Source organism: Leucopleurus acutus (assembly GCF_964270905.1).
Source record: "Leucopleurus acutus genome assembly, chromosome: 2".
NCBI classification, from domain to species: domain Eukaryota; kingdom Metazoa; phylum Chordata; class Mammalia; order Artiodactyla; family Delphinidae; genus Leucopleurus; species Leucopleurus acutus.
Genome location: NC_139143.1, coordinates 90,637,700 through 90,657,549, shown reverse-complemented (window position 1 = coordinate 90,657,549; position 19,850 = coordinate 90,637,700). Strand labels below are relative to the sequence as shown.

The 19,850-nt window shown below is 45.7% G+C and overlaps 1 protein-coding gene across 1 annotated transcript; it reads left to right on the top strand.

The window, feature by feature from the left end:
• Positions 1-1,854: 1,854 nt before the first annotated feature.
• Positions 1,855-13,045, top strand: CD2 (CD2 molecule; the record flags this gene model as incomplete). Its single annotated transcript, XM_082832971.1, has 5 exons — positions 1,855-1,927; positions 2,066-2,371; positions 6,403-6,636; positions 11,557-11,679; positions 12,747-13,045. Exons 1-5 carry the CDS (start codon positions 1,867-1,869, stop codon positions 13,043-13,045), a joined length of 1,023 nt encoding a protein of 340 aa, XP_082689097.1. The 5' UTR covers positions 1,855-1,866.
• Between the last annotated feature and the right edge of the window lie 6,805 nt (positions 13,046-19,850).

Below are 19,850 nucleotides of genomic sequence, written 5' to 3'. Positions count from 1 at the left end.
AGAGGCCACAGCAGTGAGAGGCCCGCATACCGCAAAAAAAAAAAAAAAAAAAAAATTACTAGGTAAAAAATATATACATTTTAAAGTTAAATGAAATTTTCCAAATTCCACCCCATGGGAGGTATGGCTTTATATACTCTCTCTAATATTATATGAAGGTGCCTGTTTCTCCCTACATTCGTGCCAATAATGTAAATCACTATCTTTTCTAACTTTGTCAATCTGATTGTGAAAATGGTGTTTTATGGCTATAATATATATATATGTAACATTAGATGGCTTCTCATACATTTATTGACATTTTTTTCTATAAAGTTTTTCTTCTATAAACTGCTCATTTATATCCTTTGCTCCTTTTAAAAACTGAATTTCATTTGTCTTTTTGATTGATAGGAATAATTTATATACTTTGGATATTAATAATTTTTCATATATATGGCAATTTTTCTGTCATTCTTTTCATTTTGTTCATCATCTCTTTGCCTATACTTCAGTATTACATTTTTACATAGCTGTGTCCATCTTTTCTTTATTAATACTTTTGGAACCTATAGTATATGTAGGTAGGCCTTCCATACTCAAAGGCATGAAAATATCCTTCTATACTGTTTTTCTGTAGCACTGTGTTATACTTTTAACATTTAAAAATGTAATCCAACTGCGTTCTATTTTTGTGGATGATGTGAATTAGGGATTTGCCACACAATCGTGAGGTAAATATCCTATTCAGTCTTCCTTTTGCCCAGTGGTTGAGATCCATTGTTTTGACTTACTTTCATTTCCTGGGCAACTTTCTGAGACAGGACATCCACAGTTGCACCTAACGTTGAAACAGAAAACAAGCACAATTTTTAAGAGTTTTGCTCACTCTATCCTAAAGAATCATAAGGCTAGAATTTTACATTGGAAATCTGTAACTGGGTGCTCCTCTCTCTATAGCTGGGTCTCTCTGTGCCTCTTTTTCTGGTTGTGTCCATCAGGGCATCTCTGTTTCTCTCCCTGTCTCACACGTTTCACTCCTCTGTCTTTCTCCTGTCCTCTAGCACTTCTCTTTTTTCTCCTTATCTCTTCCTTTCCTTAACCATCTACAGTGTTAACCATCTTAAATGTTTCTTGGATGATTTGTTCTGATTGTTTAATAGCATTTCATAGTCTCAATGCATTTTTGTTTGTTTTGGAACAATTTTTTATTTACCTATCTGTGAATTTCAATATAGCTATAAAATGTATGTTAAACATAAGATTTGGGGATTTCAAGCATTTACAGCTGAGACTCAATTTGTATTTGTTTCTTTTTATCACATAAACAGTCTTAGAACATTTAAAATGCCTTTTGAGAAAGAGAAAAAATCCACTTTCATAATTGTTTAGTATGTATACATTTTCCAGTATTTGTAATCATGGAATAAATGATTGTATTCTGCTAGCTATTCGCTTACAAACATTTACCTATATTTCTATGTGGTCCTGTTAGGGACATTACAGCAGAACGGATAGAAGTTGGGCCGTATGGTTGAATTTGGCTCCTTGTTGACTAAAGGGGGATCCTGAGTGATTTATTTAGCTTCTTAGTTCCTTTTCTCTTCGACGGGAATAATAAAACCCACTCAAGGTTGTTGTGAGGATTAAAGTGTTATAAGAAGACACACACTCATAAATACACCTGCTTTGGCAAAGGAGCACATCAGCCAGGTTTTGTATGTGTGTGCGCGTGCGCATGTGTGTGTGTCTGTTTTCTATGTCACTGTAAAGAAGCAAAAAGGAGAGGCACGTGGTTAAGCTCTCAGGGGGTGGATTCCACTGGTGTTATTTCAGTTCCTTTTTAAAGAAGAGCACAGAATCACAAGAAGGAAACTAACGCCAAAGATGAGCCTCACATGTAAAATCGTAACCAGCTTCCTTCTGATTTTCACTGTTTCCACCAAAGGTAAGTTGGTGCGTGGCTCTCCACTGTCACCATTAGAAGCTCCTTTGGCAACCCCGAAGTGAGTGCAAGAGTCAGAGAGGTCACAGCCCAGCTTTCCTCGGCAGTGAGCTACCTCAGTAACTTTCTTGCTTCTTGTAGGTGAGGTCTCTGAAAATACTGAAGTCATCTGGGGTTGCCTGGATCATGACATCAACCTGGACATTCCTGGTTTTCAAATGAATGATGGGGTAGCAGATACACGATGGGACAAAAACAAAGTCAAGATTGCACAATTAAAACAACACAAGCCACCTTACCAGATAACGGACACGTATGTGATATTAAAAAATGGAACTCTGAAAATTAAAGCTCTGAAGAGAAATGATAGCGACGTCTACACAGTATCTGTATATGATTTGAATGGAAAAAACATATTGGAGAAAGCATTTGATTTGAAGGTTCAAGGTAAGTCTCTGTCCCCTAAATTCCTCCATCTCAGTATGGGCGCTATTTAGCAAGTGGAGGAATAGCATTTATGAAATGTCCCCAGCCCTGACCTTGGCCTTGGGGGAGCCCTAAAGGAAATCGAATGCATCCCTCCTACCTCGGTGCAGACTCCAGTCCTGTGAGAGAGATGGAATCCACAGCTAATAGACCCTCAAGTCTACATACGTCAAACTCTCTCTTCAGAGGCTGTGGGGATGCAGGGTTGAGTGAAGGATCCGGATTAAGATCCTGCGTTAATCACGAAGAGGGGAGCAGGTGGGCAGAAGAAAAAGGTGGCCGTTCCAGGTGGATGCTGAAGGGCAAGCTAGGTATGAGACTGGGAAGGGGAGGCTGACTGGAGGGCCGTGGGTCTTCCATCCAGAGAGACAATTTCAAGCCAGGATGTCCGGAAGGAGTAATTGTAAGGCAGAAAAGGGCTGGAAATGATGAATTTAAGGATGAACAGCCCTTGTTTCTAATCAGCTCAACATCGGCATGATCAAAGGTGGAAGATGATTGTTGCTGATATCTGTAGAAAATACACAAGGTGTGGCTTTGTATGTCTCTGTGTGTACTGGGAGGGTAGCAGTAGCTATTGAAGACGGAAGCTTGAAGCCTGGCTAGGAAGCTGCTGCTTTAATCCAAGTGAAGTAGGGAGGGGCTGGTCGGTGACACTCAATTCAGGTTTCACATTGGAATCAGCTGAGGTGCTATTAAAGTTACCGGTGCTGAGTCCCATCCCAGACCAATTTAATCAGTGTTTCTTGGTGCGGGGCCTGGGCATCGTAGGTGCTAAACTCCCCAGGTGATTTTAATGAGCAGCCAAAGCTGATAACTAGTGGCCTAGAAGGGTGCCTATAAAATGCCTAAAGAATGATGACGTCGGGGGTCATGTGTGGAGAAAGGATGAGCAAAGTGGCTTGAGTCTGGGAGAGAGGGAAGAGAAAGTACAATAGAATGGAAGTGAAAATGAAGTCATAAGTCCAGGGGTCACTTGGCTGGGTGTGGATAAAAGTGAGAAGAGGAAGCTGTACTTAGCTTGGAGAGGAAGACGGGAACCCCAGCGTGAGCACAGCCAGAGATTCAGTGAGCAAATAAGCATTTCCGTGCTTTGCACAGGAAACGCTGCCATAGGACGGGCCCCCTCCTCCTACCTAGAGTCACCATCCAGCCCTGTTCTTGAGCGCTCGGAACTGGTAGCAGCCCCCCTCCAACAGTCACAGACATTGTCAGCTCCTCTGCAAATGACAACTTTCCATACCTGGACCTGCACCAAGACGGAGAGTACATTCCAGAAATGGGGCGAGACAGAATGGAGCCAGAAGGGACTTCTGCTTGTGGGCTCTGGGAACCACAGATGTCGTGACTCTGCCAGCATGGGCTTGAGTGTCCTGTTTTGAACTTGAGCTTCACATTCATGTCTCCTTTGGTACTGCAGTGGTAATAATGGTTACCAGTGAGATGTCACGTGCTTTGCTACAGGATCTTATTTAAGGTTGCCAACAATCCTGAGAGGTAGCTGTTATTATTATCCCCTTACTATCTATAAGGAAACGGAAGTGGCTTGACAGGAGCAAAGTCAGGATCCAAACCCCAGGATAGTTTTAGCAAGGATGGTGACATTCCCCCACCCACCACCCCAAACAGCTTTATTGTGGTATAATTCACATACTATAAAATTCAGCCATGATTCCATGGCTTGTAGTATATTTACAGAGTTGTACAACCATGACCACAATCAATTTTAGAATGCTTTCATGACCTCAAAAATAAACCTTCACTCCTTTGCCAAAAGACACAGATCTTTCCATGACACAGCAGCCATCTCATTGTGTGTGTGTGTGTGTGTGTGTGTGTGTGTGTGTGTGAATGTCACACAGCGTGTCAATTTGTGGGTCCAGGCACCATTTCCTGCCACATGACCCTGGACAAATTCTCTGTCTACTCTGAGTCTGATTTTCATAATAATAACTATCGGCTATTCCGTGGGACAAGGTTTCAGGGAGACAACTAAGCATAGGTGCCTTGGGCACCTGGAACACTATACCTGATTCCTCAGTGCTCGTGCTCTCCCCATCTCTTAGTTCCTCCATGCTTCTCAGTCTCCAACCTTGGTACCCACAGCTCCTTAAGGAGGGGGCTGCTGCTGCCAGCTGAGGAACCAGTGGAAGGCCCCTCAAAAGCAGATGTTAGTGGAGAAGGAGTTTGTCCTAGCAACCTGGAATCAAAGAGCCTCATCTGTGAGATGTGCCCCACAGGATCCAACCATGCCTCTTGTAGGAAAGTATCTTACGGAGAGGATGTATGTGAAGATATGACTTCGAGTGGCCGCTCATCTCTGGGTGGTTCATATCAGTGAAATGCTGGAAAGGATCTTAAAGTCCCCAGCAGTTAGAAACTTATTAATTAAATCAAGAATAGATCATTTAAAAAGATGATGAAAGTGTATATTTATTGGTGTTCCTAAAAGAATTTCATAATAGATCATTAAAGGAAAACAAGCAGACTAAAAAAATCTATGATCCAGTTTTAGTTTCTAGAACACTATTTATATGTGGTATGCATGGCATAGGAAACCTTTGTTAAAGGGATGCAGCAAAACATTAATTATTATTGACTCTGGGTAGTAGAATTGCAAGTGGTTTTTAATCTTCTTGAAACTTTTTTGGTATTTTATCCATTTTTGCAGTGATGTGATTTACTGTTATAAATAAAAAAAGAGTATTTCCATTTTGAAAACACAAGCAAACTCCTTGACTCAACCCCTAGGGTATGCACTGACCCTGTCTTGTTGTATATGGTGATGTTTTTCCATCCTCTTCATTCTGGGTCACACCGAATCCCTGGATGGGAAAAAAAAAAAACCCTTAATTTCTGCCTGCCTATATTTTGGGACGGAAATGAAATTTGGTGAGAAAGTTCATGGGGAAGATATTATTGTCTGGGAGGGAGGAAATCAGAAAAAAAAAAAAAGCTATCCATCTGCATAAAGAATGGAAGGATGCTGAGAGAGGAAAGTGGCAAGTCTGAGGAAAGAGAGGGAAGGATGAGAAAAAGAGCAGAAGTTGGTCACACGGCTCGCAAGTGGTGGAGTAGGATTTGGACCCGGCCCAACTGACACCAAGGCCAGGGCTTTTTCTTTCATGACGCAGCCTTCGAATGTTATCATGTCAGAAAAGAAGAGGCAGGGCGTGTATGATTACGATTACAACAACTACCACCAATATTGTCAGTACCTGTCAGTGTGCCAGGGCTTTGTCACATGTCATCCCTGCTGTGATAGCTGGGGAATGTCCTTCTTATCCTTCTCTTGTGGATGAGGTCCAGTGAGGTCCAGTGGTGAGGTCCAGCAGCTCTGGGACGCTGAAGGCGTTCTCTCCCTCCAGAGCTTGAACTGCACACCTGACCCCCTGCTCCCAGGACCTGCTGCTTCATTTGTGACCAAGGCCCCAGGCTACACATGTACCAGTCCTCCAGGGACAAGTTCCCAGCTGCTCTTAAAGCATTGCCCCCACCCCGCTATCCCTCACAGGCTCCTGAGCATATGAGGAGCAGGGTGTGGTAAACCTCTTGCCCGTACTACTGAACTTGGATTTGGAAGGGTGAGCTCCTCTCCTGATTTGCCATTTATTAGTGGGTGCCCTTGGACTGTCCATTTAACCTCTCAGAGCCTTGAGTGCTTCATCTGTAAACAAGAAGAAAAACATGTGCCTCTCTGTTGGGATGAAAGGATATCCTATATGTGAAAACATTTTAAGGTCTAAAACAGCACATAAGCCTGTGATATGATGTATCTTTTACTGATATAATGTATCTGTAAATATCAGAAATAAATTTGTTGTGAATGTGCTGTATAAATAAAATGAAATAGAAATGGTTTTTGAAAATTGCTAGGGATCTTTGAAATTTTTTCTGGTCCCAAACTAACTCAATTTCCCCTCTATAAATAGGTATGTCTTTTCCAATCAGTAAATGGCCTAATATGAATTGAATCTTTCTTTTCTTTTCAGAGATGGTCTCAAAACCTGTAATTTCCTGGAGTTGTACCAACAGAACCCTGATCTGCGAGGTAGCAAAAGGCAGTGACCCTCAATTAAAACTGTTTTTAAATGAGACCCGTATCAAAGAAAGTCATCAGAAGGTCATCACATACAAGTGGAAGAGCAAATGGACTGCATCATTCAACTGCGTGGCGAGTAACAATGTCGGTGCCCAAACGAGCACGGTGACCATCAGCTGTTCAGGTGCGTGGTGGGCACTGGTCAGACACCCCAAGTTCACTTCACAAACACGGCCTTTGAGGCCCACAGCAGAGGACCGCTCCAGGGCCTGGGTGCTTGGGCTGGGAGGCATCCTCGGCTCAGGGTGAGGACTGAAAACATACCCCCTTTCCCCGGAAATCTTCAAGGGAAGTCCTAGAGGAGAGAGGAGGTTGTGCTCTATGGTTGCCCGTCTTGGGAATCTTCTCAGAGAGCATGGTATAACCTCAGGCAATGAAAAAGATTCTCTGCTAGGAGGAAGAATTGCCGAGTTGAAGAGATAAAAGGAGCTGTGACGGTGATCTCACACAGACCGCCACTTCCCAGAGAGGCAAGCTGACTGGCCCACGATCCCTCAGCTAGTCAGTGACCATGATTGTGGCTCCTAGGGCAATAATGGAGAAGGGAGCAAAAAAGATTCCTTTCTGGAGGGGAGATGGCTGGCACCTCCTATCAGGGGCAGGTGCAGAAGGGCTGTAGAAACCCTGGGAGTTAGAGACTTGGGGGGAAGAAGAGCTCGAGGCCAGGGAGGACCATGAACACAGGTGGGCAATGCTCTCACTGCCTCAGAGCAGACAGCCCAGCACCAGAAAGTTCTGAAACTTCAAGAGTCTAAGTTCTTCCCTGGACCACCAGCCTCATGTGACCCCTAGAAGTAATTTTTTTTAATAAATTTATTTATTTTTGGCTGTGTTGGGTCTTCGCTGCTGTGTGCGGGCTTTCTCTAGTTGCGGCGAGCAGGGGCTACTCTTTGTTGTGGTGCGTGGGCTTCTCACTGCGGTGGCTTCTCTTGTTGTGGAGCATGGGTTCTAGGTGCGAGGGCTTCAGCAGTTGTGGCTCGTGGGCTCTACAGCACAGGCTCAGTAGTTGTGGTGCATGGGCCCAGTTGCTCTGCGGCACGTGGGATCTTCCCGGACCAGGGATCGAACTTGTGTCCCCTGCATTGGCAGGTGGATTCTTAACCACTACGCCACCAGGGAAGCCCCTAGAAGTAATTTTTTTTTTTTTTTTTTTTTTTGCGGTACACGGGCCTCTCACTGTTGTGGCCTCTCCCGTTGCGGAGCACAGGCTCCGGACGCGCAGGCCCAGCGGCCATGGCTCACGGGCCCAGCCGCTCCGCGGCACGTGGGATCTTCCCGGACTGGGGCACGAACACGTGTCCCCTGCATCGGCAGGCGGACTCTCAACCACTGCACCACCAGGGAAGCCCTAGAAGTAATTTTTGAAAGGTGGCCTGCTCTGGGAGCCAGGAGTCTTGACTTCTAGTTTGGGTCTGTCCAAATATATAGGGACGACCTGGACAGAGTTCCTTCCCCTTTCTGGCCTTCAGCCTCCTGGTCCACAAAGAAGATGAGCCCTGTGATCCCCAAGAGTCTACTCATCTGCTACTCTGGGATTATGTCTCCACTACTGTCTAGTCAACCCCCTGACAGGAAACTGAGCACAAAAGACAGTTATTTGGCCAGAGGCCCTGAGTTTCTATAGTGAGTATGGCTGGTCAGTGACCCTAGGAAGCAGCCCTGAGCTGGTGTGAAATCAGAAGTGAGACTTTTTAATATACATTTTGAATTAGTTATCAGTTGCTGCATAACAAACAACCCCACATTTAGTGGCTTAAAACACAAGCAGTTATTATCTCACAGTTTCTGTGGGACATGAATCTGGGAGTGACTTAACTGGATGTTTCTGGCTCAGAGTCTTTCATGAAGCTGTAATCAAGACACAGGTAGGGGCCTTCCCTGGTGGCGCAGTGGTTGAGAGTCCGCCTGCCGATGTAGGGGACGTGGGTTCGTGCCCCGGTCCGGGAAGATCCCACATGCCGCGGAGCGGCTGGGCCCGTGAGCCATGGCCGCTGAGCCTGCGCGTCCGGAGCCTGTGCTCCGCAACGGGAGAGGCCACAACAGTGAGAGGCCCAAGCGCCGCAAAAAAAAAAAAAAAAAGACACAGGCAGGGGCTGCAGTCATGTCAGTCAGGTGCAAGCACTACTGGGGGAGCATCCATGTCCAAGTTCACTCACGGGGGCGGCATTGGGCTGCCTTACAATATGGCAGCTACTTCCCCCAGAGCAACCTTTTTTTTTTTTTGCGGTACGCGGGCTTCTCACTGTTGTGGCCTCTCCCGCTGCGGAGCACACGCTCCGGACGCGCAGGCTCAGCGGCCATGGCTCACGGGCCCAGCCGCTCCGCGGCATGTGGGATCTTCCCAGACCAGGGCACGAACCCGTGTCCCCTGCATCGGCAGGCGGACTCTCAACCACTGCGCCACCAGGGAAGCCCAAGCCGTGGACTTTTTGTACTTGATCTCAGGAGTGATAGATGGCCCATCACTGCTGCGGTATTCTATTCATTAGCAGCCTGGCAGTAAGTCCAGCCCACATTTAATCAGAAAGGGTCTCACACCAGCGGGAATACCAGGAGGCAGGGCTCAGCGGGGACCATGCTAGAGTCTGCCAGTCACACGCTCAGACCAGCGTCCCCTCACCTCCTATGAAGTCTATGTCTGCCCACCAGCCGTCCCTCCGTGCCCCCCATCACTGAGGCACAGTGAGTGAAGTCGCCCCTCCTCAACTTCACAAGCTCTTAATCCCCTTTTAGGAGGCTCTTGATTAGAGTTGCCAGATTTAGCAAATAAAAAGAGACAGTATAAATGTGTTCCAAGTGTTGCGTGGGACATACTTATACTAAAAACTATTCGTTGTTTATTTCAAATTTAACTGGGCATCCGGTGTTTTATCTGGCAGCCCTACTCCACGCTTATTTTAACTAGATCCCACCAGTATAAAAATGTGTGTGCATGAGGGATGGAGCGAGGGAAGAAGGGCTTTGGGGGAAGATGAGGTTTGAAGACTGGAGCATTCCTGTCCCTTACTCTGTGGTACAGAGTGGGAGCCAGTCTGGGAAGGGGCCACTAGAGAGATGGGAGGAATACCCAGGGGGAGACTGGGGAGGACAGGGCTGCTCTTGAAGACCCTAAAATGGACCTGGATGTTTCATCCTAAAAGGCCAAGGCAGAGTGGAGCAATGACAAGATTAACCACTTGGCTCAGAAAAGATGAGCATGTACTTAAAACCGGAATAGTAGGAGGAAGGAGCAGGTTTGGACACACAAGAAGGACTCCACCACATAAACTCGTGGGCACATTATCTCCAAGAGGGAGTGCAGGAAGGAGTGTGGCTGGATTTAGTGACTGTGAGGCCATAGCTTTCAATGACAGAGCCACAGCTGCCTCTGAGACACACTGGAGCATTCCCCGCAGAAAGCCCCCAGAGGCTGTGCTGGACGAATCTGTGAACAGACTGTGTTAGGCGCTCCAACATTCCCAAGTGTGCCCAGATAAGGGCGTGCTTGCCCTGCCTGAGGACTCTGAGAAGACAAGCTAGTGGCTGCATGGTTTAGTCCCTGCTCCCCAACTGGTCCTAGGCCCATGCCCCCCCCCACCCCGCACCCAGGTCAGACCCTGGGAAGTCCTTGGCTCAGCCCAAGGTGGACTCCAATAGCCCTGGCCCTTCCTCCAAGCAGGCAGAGCCTAAAGGACCCCCCCTGACTTTCCCGGTCCAGTTTCACAGCAGGTTATGATTATGTCTGCTTTTCCAATGGAAGCCGCTTCATCCGCAGAGCATAGAGAGGCTGTGTAACTGGCAGGCAAAGAGTGGGTCAGAGGGAGATTTAGGAAAGAAAGCAAGGATTAACAACCCACCGCAGTCTGGAAACCTGTTTAGTTTCGTTTCTGAGCCTCTGACTTGCTCCTGGGGCCCATCCTGGGCTTCATGAACAACAGTATCTTCCCAGGAATGTTTGGCTAGAGAAGGGTTTCCTTGTGCTGTTGGGCAGAACTCCATTTGTTCTCCAGATGTACGAGTCCCCTGAACCCTGGCCCCAGCTGCTGCCTCTGTGACTGCTGTTGACTCACAAAAGGGCAGATGGCCCAGCATCCCTCCCGGGAAATAGCTCCCAGAAGCACCGGTGCACGGAACTGTAGTCAGAGCAGACCCTGATCTTTGTGTGTAGTTTTACAGTTTACAAAGCACTTTCACATCCATTATCTGATTGACTTCCAGCAGCTGCCTGTGATATAAGTTCCTTATCTCCATTTTTTAAAGACAGACACAGGCTCAGAGAGGTGGAGTAACTTGCCAAAAGTCACACAGCTCTTGCCTAGAAGAGCCTGCTCTCAAACCCATTTCTCTTAACACAGTCGTTGTTATCCTCATTGCATGACAGCAGCTGAAGATCTGTGAGCTGAAGATCAAGTCCACTGCTGCTGCTAACTCACCGTGTGTCTGAGTTTCTCTCACAGGCCAGGGAAAATCTGGGACGGGGTTCTGCCTCTGAGGTCAGAGAACTGGGTTGGACACGTGAAACATGTATCCTGTCTTTAGAAACTTTCTGGTCAAGAGGGTGAGAAAAAATCATGACATGGGAGGGCAGCCGGAGATGAAGCTGGAAAAACAGTGCAGAAACATGGAGACGAGGGGCTGCTTAAAGGAACCACTCAGGAATGGATACTGTGTGGCCTCAGGCAACTCATCCTCCCTCTCTGGGCCTTGTCTGTGAAACTAGAGATTACCCTAGATTTTCTGTAAACTCTTTCTCAGATCTAAACTTCTGTGACATTCTCCTTGATAGGGGACAGTGCTTGGTACGTGAAGAATCAGGCATTTGTGGTTCAGGAGAGCAGTTCTCCAAGGAACGTTCTGAGAGGGCTTATCCTGGACCCTGCACCCACTCAGGTATTGACCCAGTTCACAGCCTCCATGAGCTTGGCTTCCCTGAGGTTGAAAAGTCCCACCAAGCTCTTTTATCTGAAAGATAGGAGGCAGGAGTCCTCGAGTCCTTGGCCAGAGCAACGAAATGGCCCCTCTTCCCAGGACGCTCCCATCCATCCCACGTCTGTTCCTCTTGCAGAGAAAGGTCTGGATATCTATCTCATCATCGGCATTTGCGGAGGAGGCACCGTCTTCCTTGTCTTCGTGGCACTACTCGTTTTCTACATTAGCAAGAGGAAAAAACAGAGGAGTAGGAGAAATGGTAAGCTCCCTCTCTTCTGTCCCACCACAGGCCTGGGTGAAATCCCCGTGGAAACAACTCATGGGTCTGGCACTTAGAGTCTGGAAAGAAAATAATGGAGATGGGTAGTTTCAGAATGTCAGGGCTGTAACCGGCAGTTACGGTTTGTTCCATTTTGTGGTTAGCTTGAGTTTTGAAAAACAAATTCTCAGTGATAACCATGTGGGAGCTTTGAGAAGCTCCATCCAGGCTGGCCTCATTGGAATCCACCACCTGAGGCTGACTGGGTATACAGCTGTGTGGACATATGTTGAATGAGCCACATATATCTATGTGGGTAGAGAGATAAGCTTCGAAACACAATTTCTGTGAAGAAACACCTTGTCTTCTCCTGAGGGTGTGGCCAAGGTGGGTTCAAGACCAAGCTCCTAGGAATACAGGTAAAATTTCAGGACATCAGGGACTCACTGGTTCTAAAACTGGATGTTTATATCCCCTTTCCAATTCACTGTTCCAAGGGGAGGGGTTAGGGCTGTGAGTGTTTCTTCCTTGAATCAGGCCAGTCTGACGACTCACCTAGAATGAAAAAGTTATGCTCATAAGCGAGGAGCTGGCTCAGGGAACGTCCAGGCCACTCAAAGCAGTGTGGGTGAATGACAGCAGAACTGGGTGGAAGGCAGATCTAACTGAGAGACCCATCCAAAGGCAGGGAGTGACTAATGTCCTCTCTGACCACTCAGATCCTATTACAAGGACCGTAACCCTGAGGTGCTCTAGGGCACGATCCCTGGGATGACTCAGAGGCAGGGCTGGTCTCTGCTCCCTGGAGACCCAGGCACAAAACCATCCCCCACTGGTCTCCAAAGCCCTGGGCTCTCCCTCTATTTTCCTGGTGGGCATTTCTGTCTCCCCTACCCCCCCAAGGCCTGGAATCTCTAGAGGGTAGAGGTGGCTTCTGCTTCCTCATCGTATCCCCCAGAGCAGCTAGCGTGACATCTTGTACACAGGAGGGGCACTCAATAAATAGTTATATTGATCTTGATTGGATCTTGCCAAGAAAAACTCTTCAGAGGTTTTTATTGTTGCAGATGAAGAGATGGAGATAAGAGGGAAGAGAGTGACCCCTGAGGAAAGGGGCTGGAAGCCCCACCAAATTCCAGGCTCAACTCCTCAAAATCCAGCCATGTCCCAAACGCCTCCAATACCTGGTCATCGTCCCCAAGCACCCGCTCATCGTCCCAGGCCTCCTGGCCCCCGTGTCCAGCACCAGCAGAAGAAGAGGCCTCCTCCTACCCTGGGCAAACAAGTTCACCTGCAAAAAGGCCCTCCCCTCCCCAAGCCTCGAGTTCAAACGAAACCTCCCTGTGAGGTTGAAGAAAACTCATAACTGTCTCCTGACGCAGCTGTCCTCTTCCTCTAATTAAAAGAGATTAAAAACCGTCCTTTCCCATAAAAGGCACTGTGGAATTTCTCCACTCCAGGTGTGCATGCCTACACTTCCATCAAGTGTGCTCTACAAGCAGACCATGATCTCCTCCCCAGCCCAGGAGCCACAGCTATGTCTGTACCTTCCAACTCAGCCATGTGGTCTGACGTCTGGAGTCTCTGGCCTCCTCACAGATCGCCACCTCAGCAGGAAGGGAAAAACAATAAAAGTGCACACATTAGGATGATGGGTGATGGAGCGCAGACTCCTAGAGCTCTCGTACCCTCCCTCTCAGAGCACGTGCCGGTGTCAGACGTCACGCAGTCGCTGTGGCCGTGTCTCGCTACAAGCAGCTTCCTGCTTGAGAGACCCTTGGTTTTCTTAGGGTGGACACTTGCTCACCATATCGCGAGTACAAGTGAAACAAATGCCTTGGTTGGACCCCCGCATCTACTCGCTGTAGAAAGGAGCCCAGCATCGAGCTGCTGAATGAGAAAGAGGCTAGTGGGTGGGGTGTGAGGGCAGGACCAAATTTGGCCATCCCACTTCAACTGGGCCACCTTAATCCCCACCAGAACAACCAGAATCCACTCCTCAGGTCTCAGCTGCAAAGCTGGACCCACAGCCTATTGGTAGATTTATACAATGAATTGAAATCGCTGTGCACACACTTCAACAAGAGACACCAGAAAACATAACCTCATTTTGGGTTTCACTTCCTTGACTCTTCAGACATGGTCACCACAATCTGTAGAACCATCCTTGAAAAGAGGGGAATCCATGAATACTGAAGGTGCCATGAGCCTAGCAGACAACATGTAGAAGGGCAGGCTAAGAGACAACTTGGCTGAAGCAAATCCCAAGTCTTAAGGGACCATTATTAAAAGTTCAGGCCCCACCCCCAGCTAGCAGTCATGCTAGCTGTACTTTGAGGGAAGTGGGAGGAAAAAAAAAACAGTTTACAGTTAAGGTTCTAAAACAATAGGTGGTGAGAAGGCACCTGCTTTGAAATGTTGGTACCATGTTGTTTGTGGTCCCATCCGCCCACCTTCTCCCAGCTTCTTAGACTTGCTAAACCTTGTCAGGCTCAGGCAGGAAGCGCTGAGGTCTAAACCACAAAGTCTATGTACATTCAGGACTTCCTGTGAGAGCTCACGGAGGGTTGAACTGTTCTTTTCTCTGAACCTGAACATCCATTGTTTTAGCTCCCAGAGTTAATTATTAAGAATAATGATGAATGGAAGCCCATAGCTTCCTGAAATTCAAACATGAAATCCAGTCAAGTAACAGTCATCACAAGATCAACCTAGGAAGAGAAATGAAGGTCTTAGCACTGCCCCCTTTCTCCTTCCTCATTGCAGTCCTGCGCTATTCCATCAGCCATCCTGCCAGAATGGCTCCTATCCCATTCCCTTCCTGAAGCCCTCCCTGGCCTTACCAGCCCGCGCTGTGCTTTTCTCCTGAAATCTTGTGGCATTATATATCATACAGAACACGTATTGCCTCTAACTATTCAATCCTTCATCATTTACTCATTCAACAAACATTTATTGAACTTCTACTACATACTAAGCTCTGTGCTAGGTACTAGGAAAACAGAGGTGTACATGGAATCTTTGCTCTCAAGGCACTCACTGTCTAGTTGGGGGAGGAGTAGACTAATTACAGGATAAATGTAACAGTGTGATAAGTATAGGTCAGAGGCCAATACAGGAGCCCAGAGGAAGGACTTGGAATCTGGATTGAGTGGTGGGACTGGGGTGACACAGAAGGCTTCCTGGAGGAGGTGGCATTTGAACTGAGTTGTAATAGATGAGTAGAACTGGTGAAGCAGAGGTGCAGAATTACCCATGTAGAGGGAACAGCAAGAGGAAGCTCATGCCGACTACCTGTTTATATAAATATGTTATTCATTTTTCAACTACTATGTTTCATCAATTTGAAGATACCATTGATTTTTAACTGGCACCATTATTTACATACCACGAGAAAGAAAAAAACACTCTCAATCACACTGTTAACAAATGCTAAGATACAATCAATTTTAGGCCCAACCCCATTCCTGAGGTGTTATAATGTGAATAAAAAGTGCATTTTAGAAGCAATGAAATGCATGGTTAACAAGCCTCCTGAGGATGTTGACCACTTCTCAGCGTTGCCCGTACCACTTTACTGAAAATTTCACTGGCCAGTTGACTCAATGGGTGAGTACAGTCTTGATGAAAGGAAGGGAAGTGAACATCCGTGGCATCTGCATACGGAAGATACACTCCCTGGCCTGCTGGAATCTCCACCGTGAGGCGGAAAACACAGGCCTCACTCAAGATTTGTGCTGCAGTCACCCCTGCTGAGGTTGTGTGATCTCCCACTGAGCCTGTCCCAGAGTGTGGACTTTCTGAGAAGTGGTCAGGCCAGCTGCAGAATAGCTAGCTGAGCTTGTGAGAAAAAAAAAAAAAAATCGATGATTCAGTAGCTTAGGTTGGGGCCCGAGACTCTGTTATTTTTAACAATAACAATTCTGAGGGGTTTTCAAGTGGGGAACCGCAGGTGTGATGGTCCAGTACTGGTCCTCCAATTATTAATCATCAGTGACTTGTCAAACCCGAGGACTTTATAGATAATACAGCATTGTTAGAAAAGCAGCCACAGTCCAGTTAAAGAATCCTCTACGGGTAACGTCCACTACAATGAATTCATCCTGGTTGGAAGATATATTTAGGTCATTTGAGACACTGGAACACCCTAGAGTGGCACATGAAGATGGAAAATTCCGGTCTTTTTGATATCCTCCCTGCTCTCCCTAAAAGCAGTCTGATCCTAGCAACTGGGTCAGCCTAGCTCCAAGGGGACCTTGGCAGCAGACTAGCAGTTTCATCTCAGTCTTCCTTCTGCAGTCTCTAGGGTGAGCTCGCCTGGGCGGGCTGGACTGCAGCCACACGGTTCCTAAAGCTCACCCATGCGTTCCCCACTGCAGGACCATTGCACGTGCTGACCCCACTGCCCAAACCCCTCACCTGACTCTTCACCCGTCCACACTCTTCTTTCAGGACTCAGATTGAGGGTGAAGAAAGAGGCCCTTCCTGACCCCTGAACTCTGCCGTGACATGAACCTTGTGAGACCGTCTCATTCTGTGGTCCTCTAGTTCAAAGGGGGATGAGGCCCACAGGTACTGCAGCCAGAAGGTTCTGACTCTCTCTCACTGGCTTTGAAAGCTTGAATAATTTACTCAGCCTCTTTGAACATTGGTTTCCTCATCTGTAAAATGGGGATAACACCTCACAGGGTTAAAGTGAGGATTAACTAGAAATAATGCCTGTAAATGTAACTGGGATGCCCTGGTGTACAGCAGAAATCTGAAAACTCTGAGCTTTCTTTCTGGCTTGATACCTGAGAATGAATACATTGGATAGCGGATACAAATGGTCCAGTATTGGTAAGAGACACCACCCGTTTTAAATTAATAAATAAGGACTCTGTAAGGTGACTTAGTGTGCTGTGAGTTTGAGTCATCTGAATTAGTTTCCTAACATCTGGCCACATGGGACAAATTGATAAAATCCAATGCCAGATATATTAAAAGCAAAGAACAGACCTGTGAGGCAGCCCCACAAATCCTGGATTGAGCCACCAGCATGCTGACACCTCCCTGGCCCCATAAGCAGGGCCACCCTGATGACACATTTGGACATCACTCCCCAAGATGGAGGTTGAAAACCACAAGAAGGTGGTTTATTCACAGCAATACAGAGCAGGGGAAGGGGTGGCAGGGGAAGTTCAGGTCTTTCTGATAGCCTGCCTCTGATAGGGTGTGAGATCTACCTACTGGTCAGGGCTGGCATCTGGAAGGTGCTTACAGCAGATGCTGGGAGGGGCAATCAATTTCATGGATTTTAGCAAACAGTCAAGCAGCCCCGGAGGTCCCACATGAACTGGTGCCGCAGAGCCCAGCCACATGGACTGGGGAAGCAAAACCTGGATTGCGGGGAGCTGTCTTCAGGGAGAGAACAGGGCAGGGGTAAAAGTAAGGCAGGGGAGTTTCTAGTTAAGCAGCTTAACTCGTGCGTCAGCCTTTACTCCCTTCTGAAACCCAACAAAAGTAACATTAAACTTAACAAAAATAAAAGACACAAACCACAAAGGCAAAGAGAACAGAGGGGGAAAAAAAAACGGTAGACAATTAAAAACAGAGGGATTAAATACAAGTTTTCTACTGAATGTTGGGACTGAGCTCTTACCCCACCCAGCTTGCAGAAATCAGGCAGAGTATTCATGATATTTTCAGGCAGGATATTGGGAAAGATTTATCAGCTAAAGAAAAATCTCATCTAAAAAGACCTAACGACACTGACAACCAAGGTTTCCCAGTAAAACCACCCAGCTAGTTGTTAAACCCCTCCTGATCACAGAGATTTTGGTCTTTACTCTTCCTCCATCTCCAAATACGGTCACATTGGGGATTAGGGCTTCAACATATAAATTTTGGTGGGAATAATTTAGTCCATAACAGTGTTGAAGTGCTAGTGTTCCTAAGGTCAAGAAGGCTCTATGTGTCCTGTGGAAAAAACCCACGTGTCAGATAAGCTTCATTGAAGCATGAGTTATAGTACTGTTGGCCGTGAGTTCAATGTTAATGCAACAGCAATGTATCCTAAATTAGGTGTCTTTAAACAGAAACACACGTAAAACAAGGTTCAAGGTTCTGTATTGATCAGTTGATAAAAATGTGTGACCAGAGGTTTCCAGGAACCTAACCCTGTATTCCCCCTGGGAGCATAGTTCAGTATTTGCTGAGTCAGTGTTTGTGGTTACTTTAGAGAACACAACCACTATGAATAATGAGAACTGACTGTATATGCATTTGTTTTTTCTTCTGGCACTGCCTTCAGATTAGCTCCCCTCACTCTCTCTGCCACCACCAAGCTGATGGGACTCTTGCCCAGGATTGCTGTGGTGATGAGGCAGCCCAGGCAGGGAGGAGAGAGCAGGGATGGTTTAAAAGCTCTCCGCTGACTTACCCTCTTCTACCCCAGGTTGTGGACATCCATCCCCTCGGGTCCCCTTGCTCACACTCCTACTCACAAAGAGCCTTCAGTCTTCTCAGAGGGTCCTCAGTTTTATGTTAGTTTTTCATATCCATGCTCTTTTCCCTTCAGTAGTTCTGTAGTTTGCCAAGAGTTAATTTTGGAGGAAGGAACCTGCAGCAGAAGCTGGTTCATTGGCTTGTCAGGAATCTCGATCAGGGAGGATATTAGTAATACGATGTAAGAACAACCAAGTGGAAATATCAAATATGAAAAATATAGTAGTTGAAGCAAAAGACATAATAGCTGGGATAAGTAGCAAGATAGATACAGTGAAAGAATGAATTAAAGAGCTGTAAAATAATCCTGAAGACTTATCCCAGAAGGCAGGGGAAAATATAAAGAGATTCTAAAAAGTAAAAGAAATACTAAGAAATATGAGGGATAAAAATACCAACATTCAGATAACAGGGATCTCACAGGAGAAAACAAACAAACAAACATAGGGGAGAAAATGAAGGCTAGAGATAGAAACCCCCAAATTAGACACATTACTATGAATTAAAATCACTGAATACTAAGAAAATTCTGGAATGTTTTCAAAGAGAGAAAGAGATACAAAAAAACAGGCATCAGATTTACATTATACTTCTCAGTAGCAACACTGGATGCAAGAAGATAAAAAAGCAATACTATTTTTAAAGTGTCGTACATAGAATTTTATATTCAGCCAAATTGACATTGAAATGTGAGGATCTAATAGAAAATATTGTGGATATTTTCTGGCATAAAAAACCTCAGAATCTATGCTATGCATAGACTCATTTTGAAAAACCCTTGGAAGAAATATTCAAAAAAGAGGAAAATGAATCCAACAGATGCTGAGGAGGAATGTAGAGTTAGGGTGATCAAATAACCTAGGAAAACTGTTGTGTAAAAAAAAAAAAAAAAAAAAGGGGGGAAGGTTACAGCAAAAAAGCAAAGGGAAAACTATATTCATAAGAACCCAGAACTATAATTTGATCTAGGCTATATCAGTTTCGTGTGTATGTGTGGGTGTTGTTTTCGCTGTTGTGTGTATTATGTGTGGGACAGGGGAAGCAGAGTCCAAATAGCTGAGACAACCTGTTAAACTACCTGCCTTGTCAGGGAGAGGAAATAAATATTGATACATTTAATGAGTCAGGAAGAATAAATAAACAAATATGTATCTTAAGGTAAGGGCAACCACTATAAGAACAAAAATTAAATATGTTCTTTTAAACCAGCAGAAGAAAATCACACCTACTCAGTGAAGAGTAAGAAGGTTAAAACAGAAAAAAAAAAAAAAGATATCAGTAATGGAAACTACAAAATAAGATGGCAGAAACAAGTCCTAATATGGAGTGGTTATGATAAATGTATACAGATTAAGTCACAAATCAAAAGGCGGAGCATCTCAAATTGGACATTTTAAAAGATCCAACAATATATTGTTTACAGAGGACACATTTACAACAAAAGAATATAGAAAGGCTGAAAATAAAAAGATATCAAGCAAAAAAGATGAGACAGCAGTCTTAATACCTGACAAAAGAAAATTCCAGGGACAAGGGAGGAAATCATGTGTCGGTAGAAGCAATAATAGAGCAAACACATATGCACCTGAGATATTACCTCAAAAAATATAAAAGGACAACTGATAGAGCTTGATAAGAAAGAGCCAAATTAATAATTTTAGTCGGAAGTTTTAACATTAAAAAAT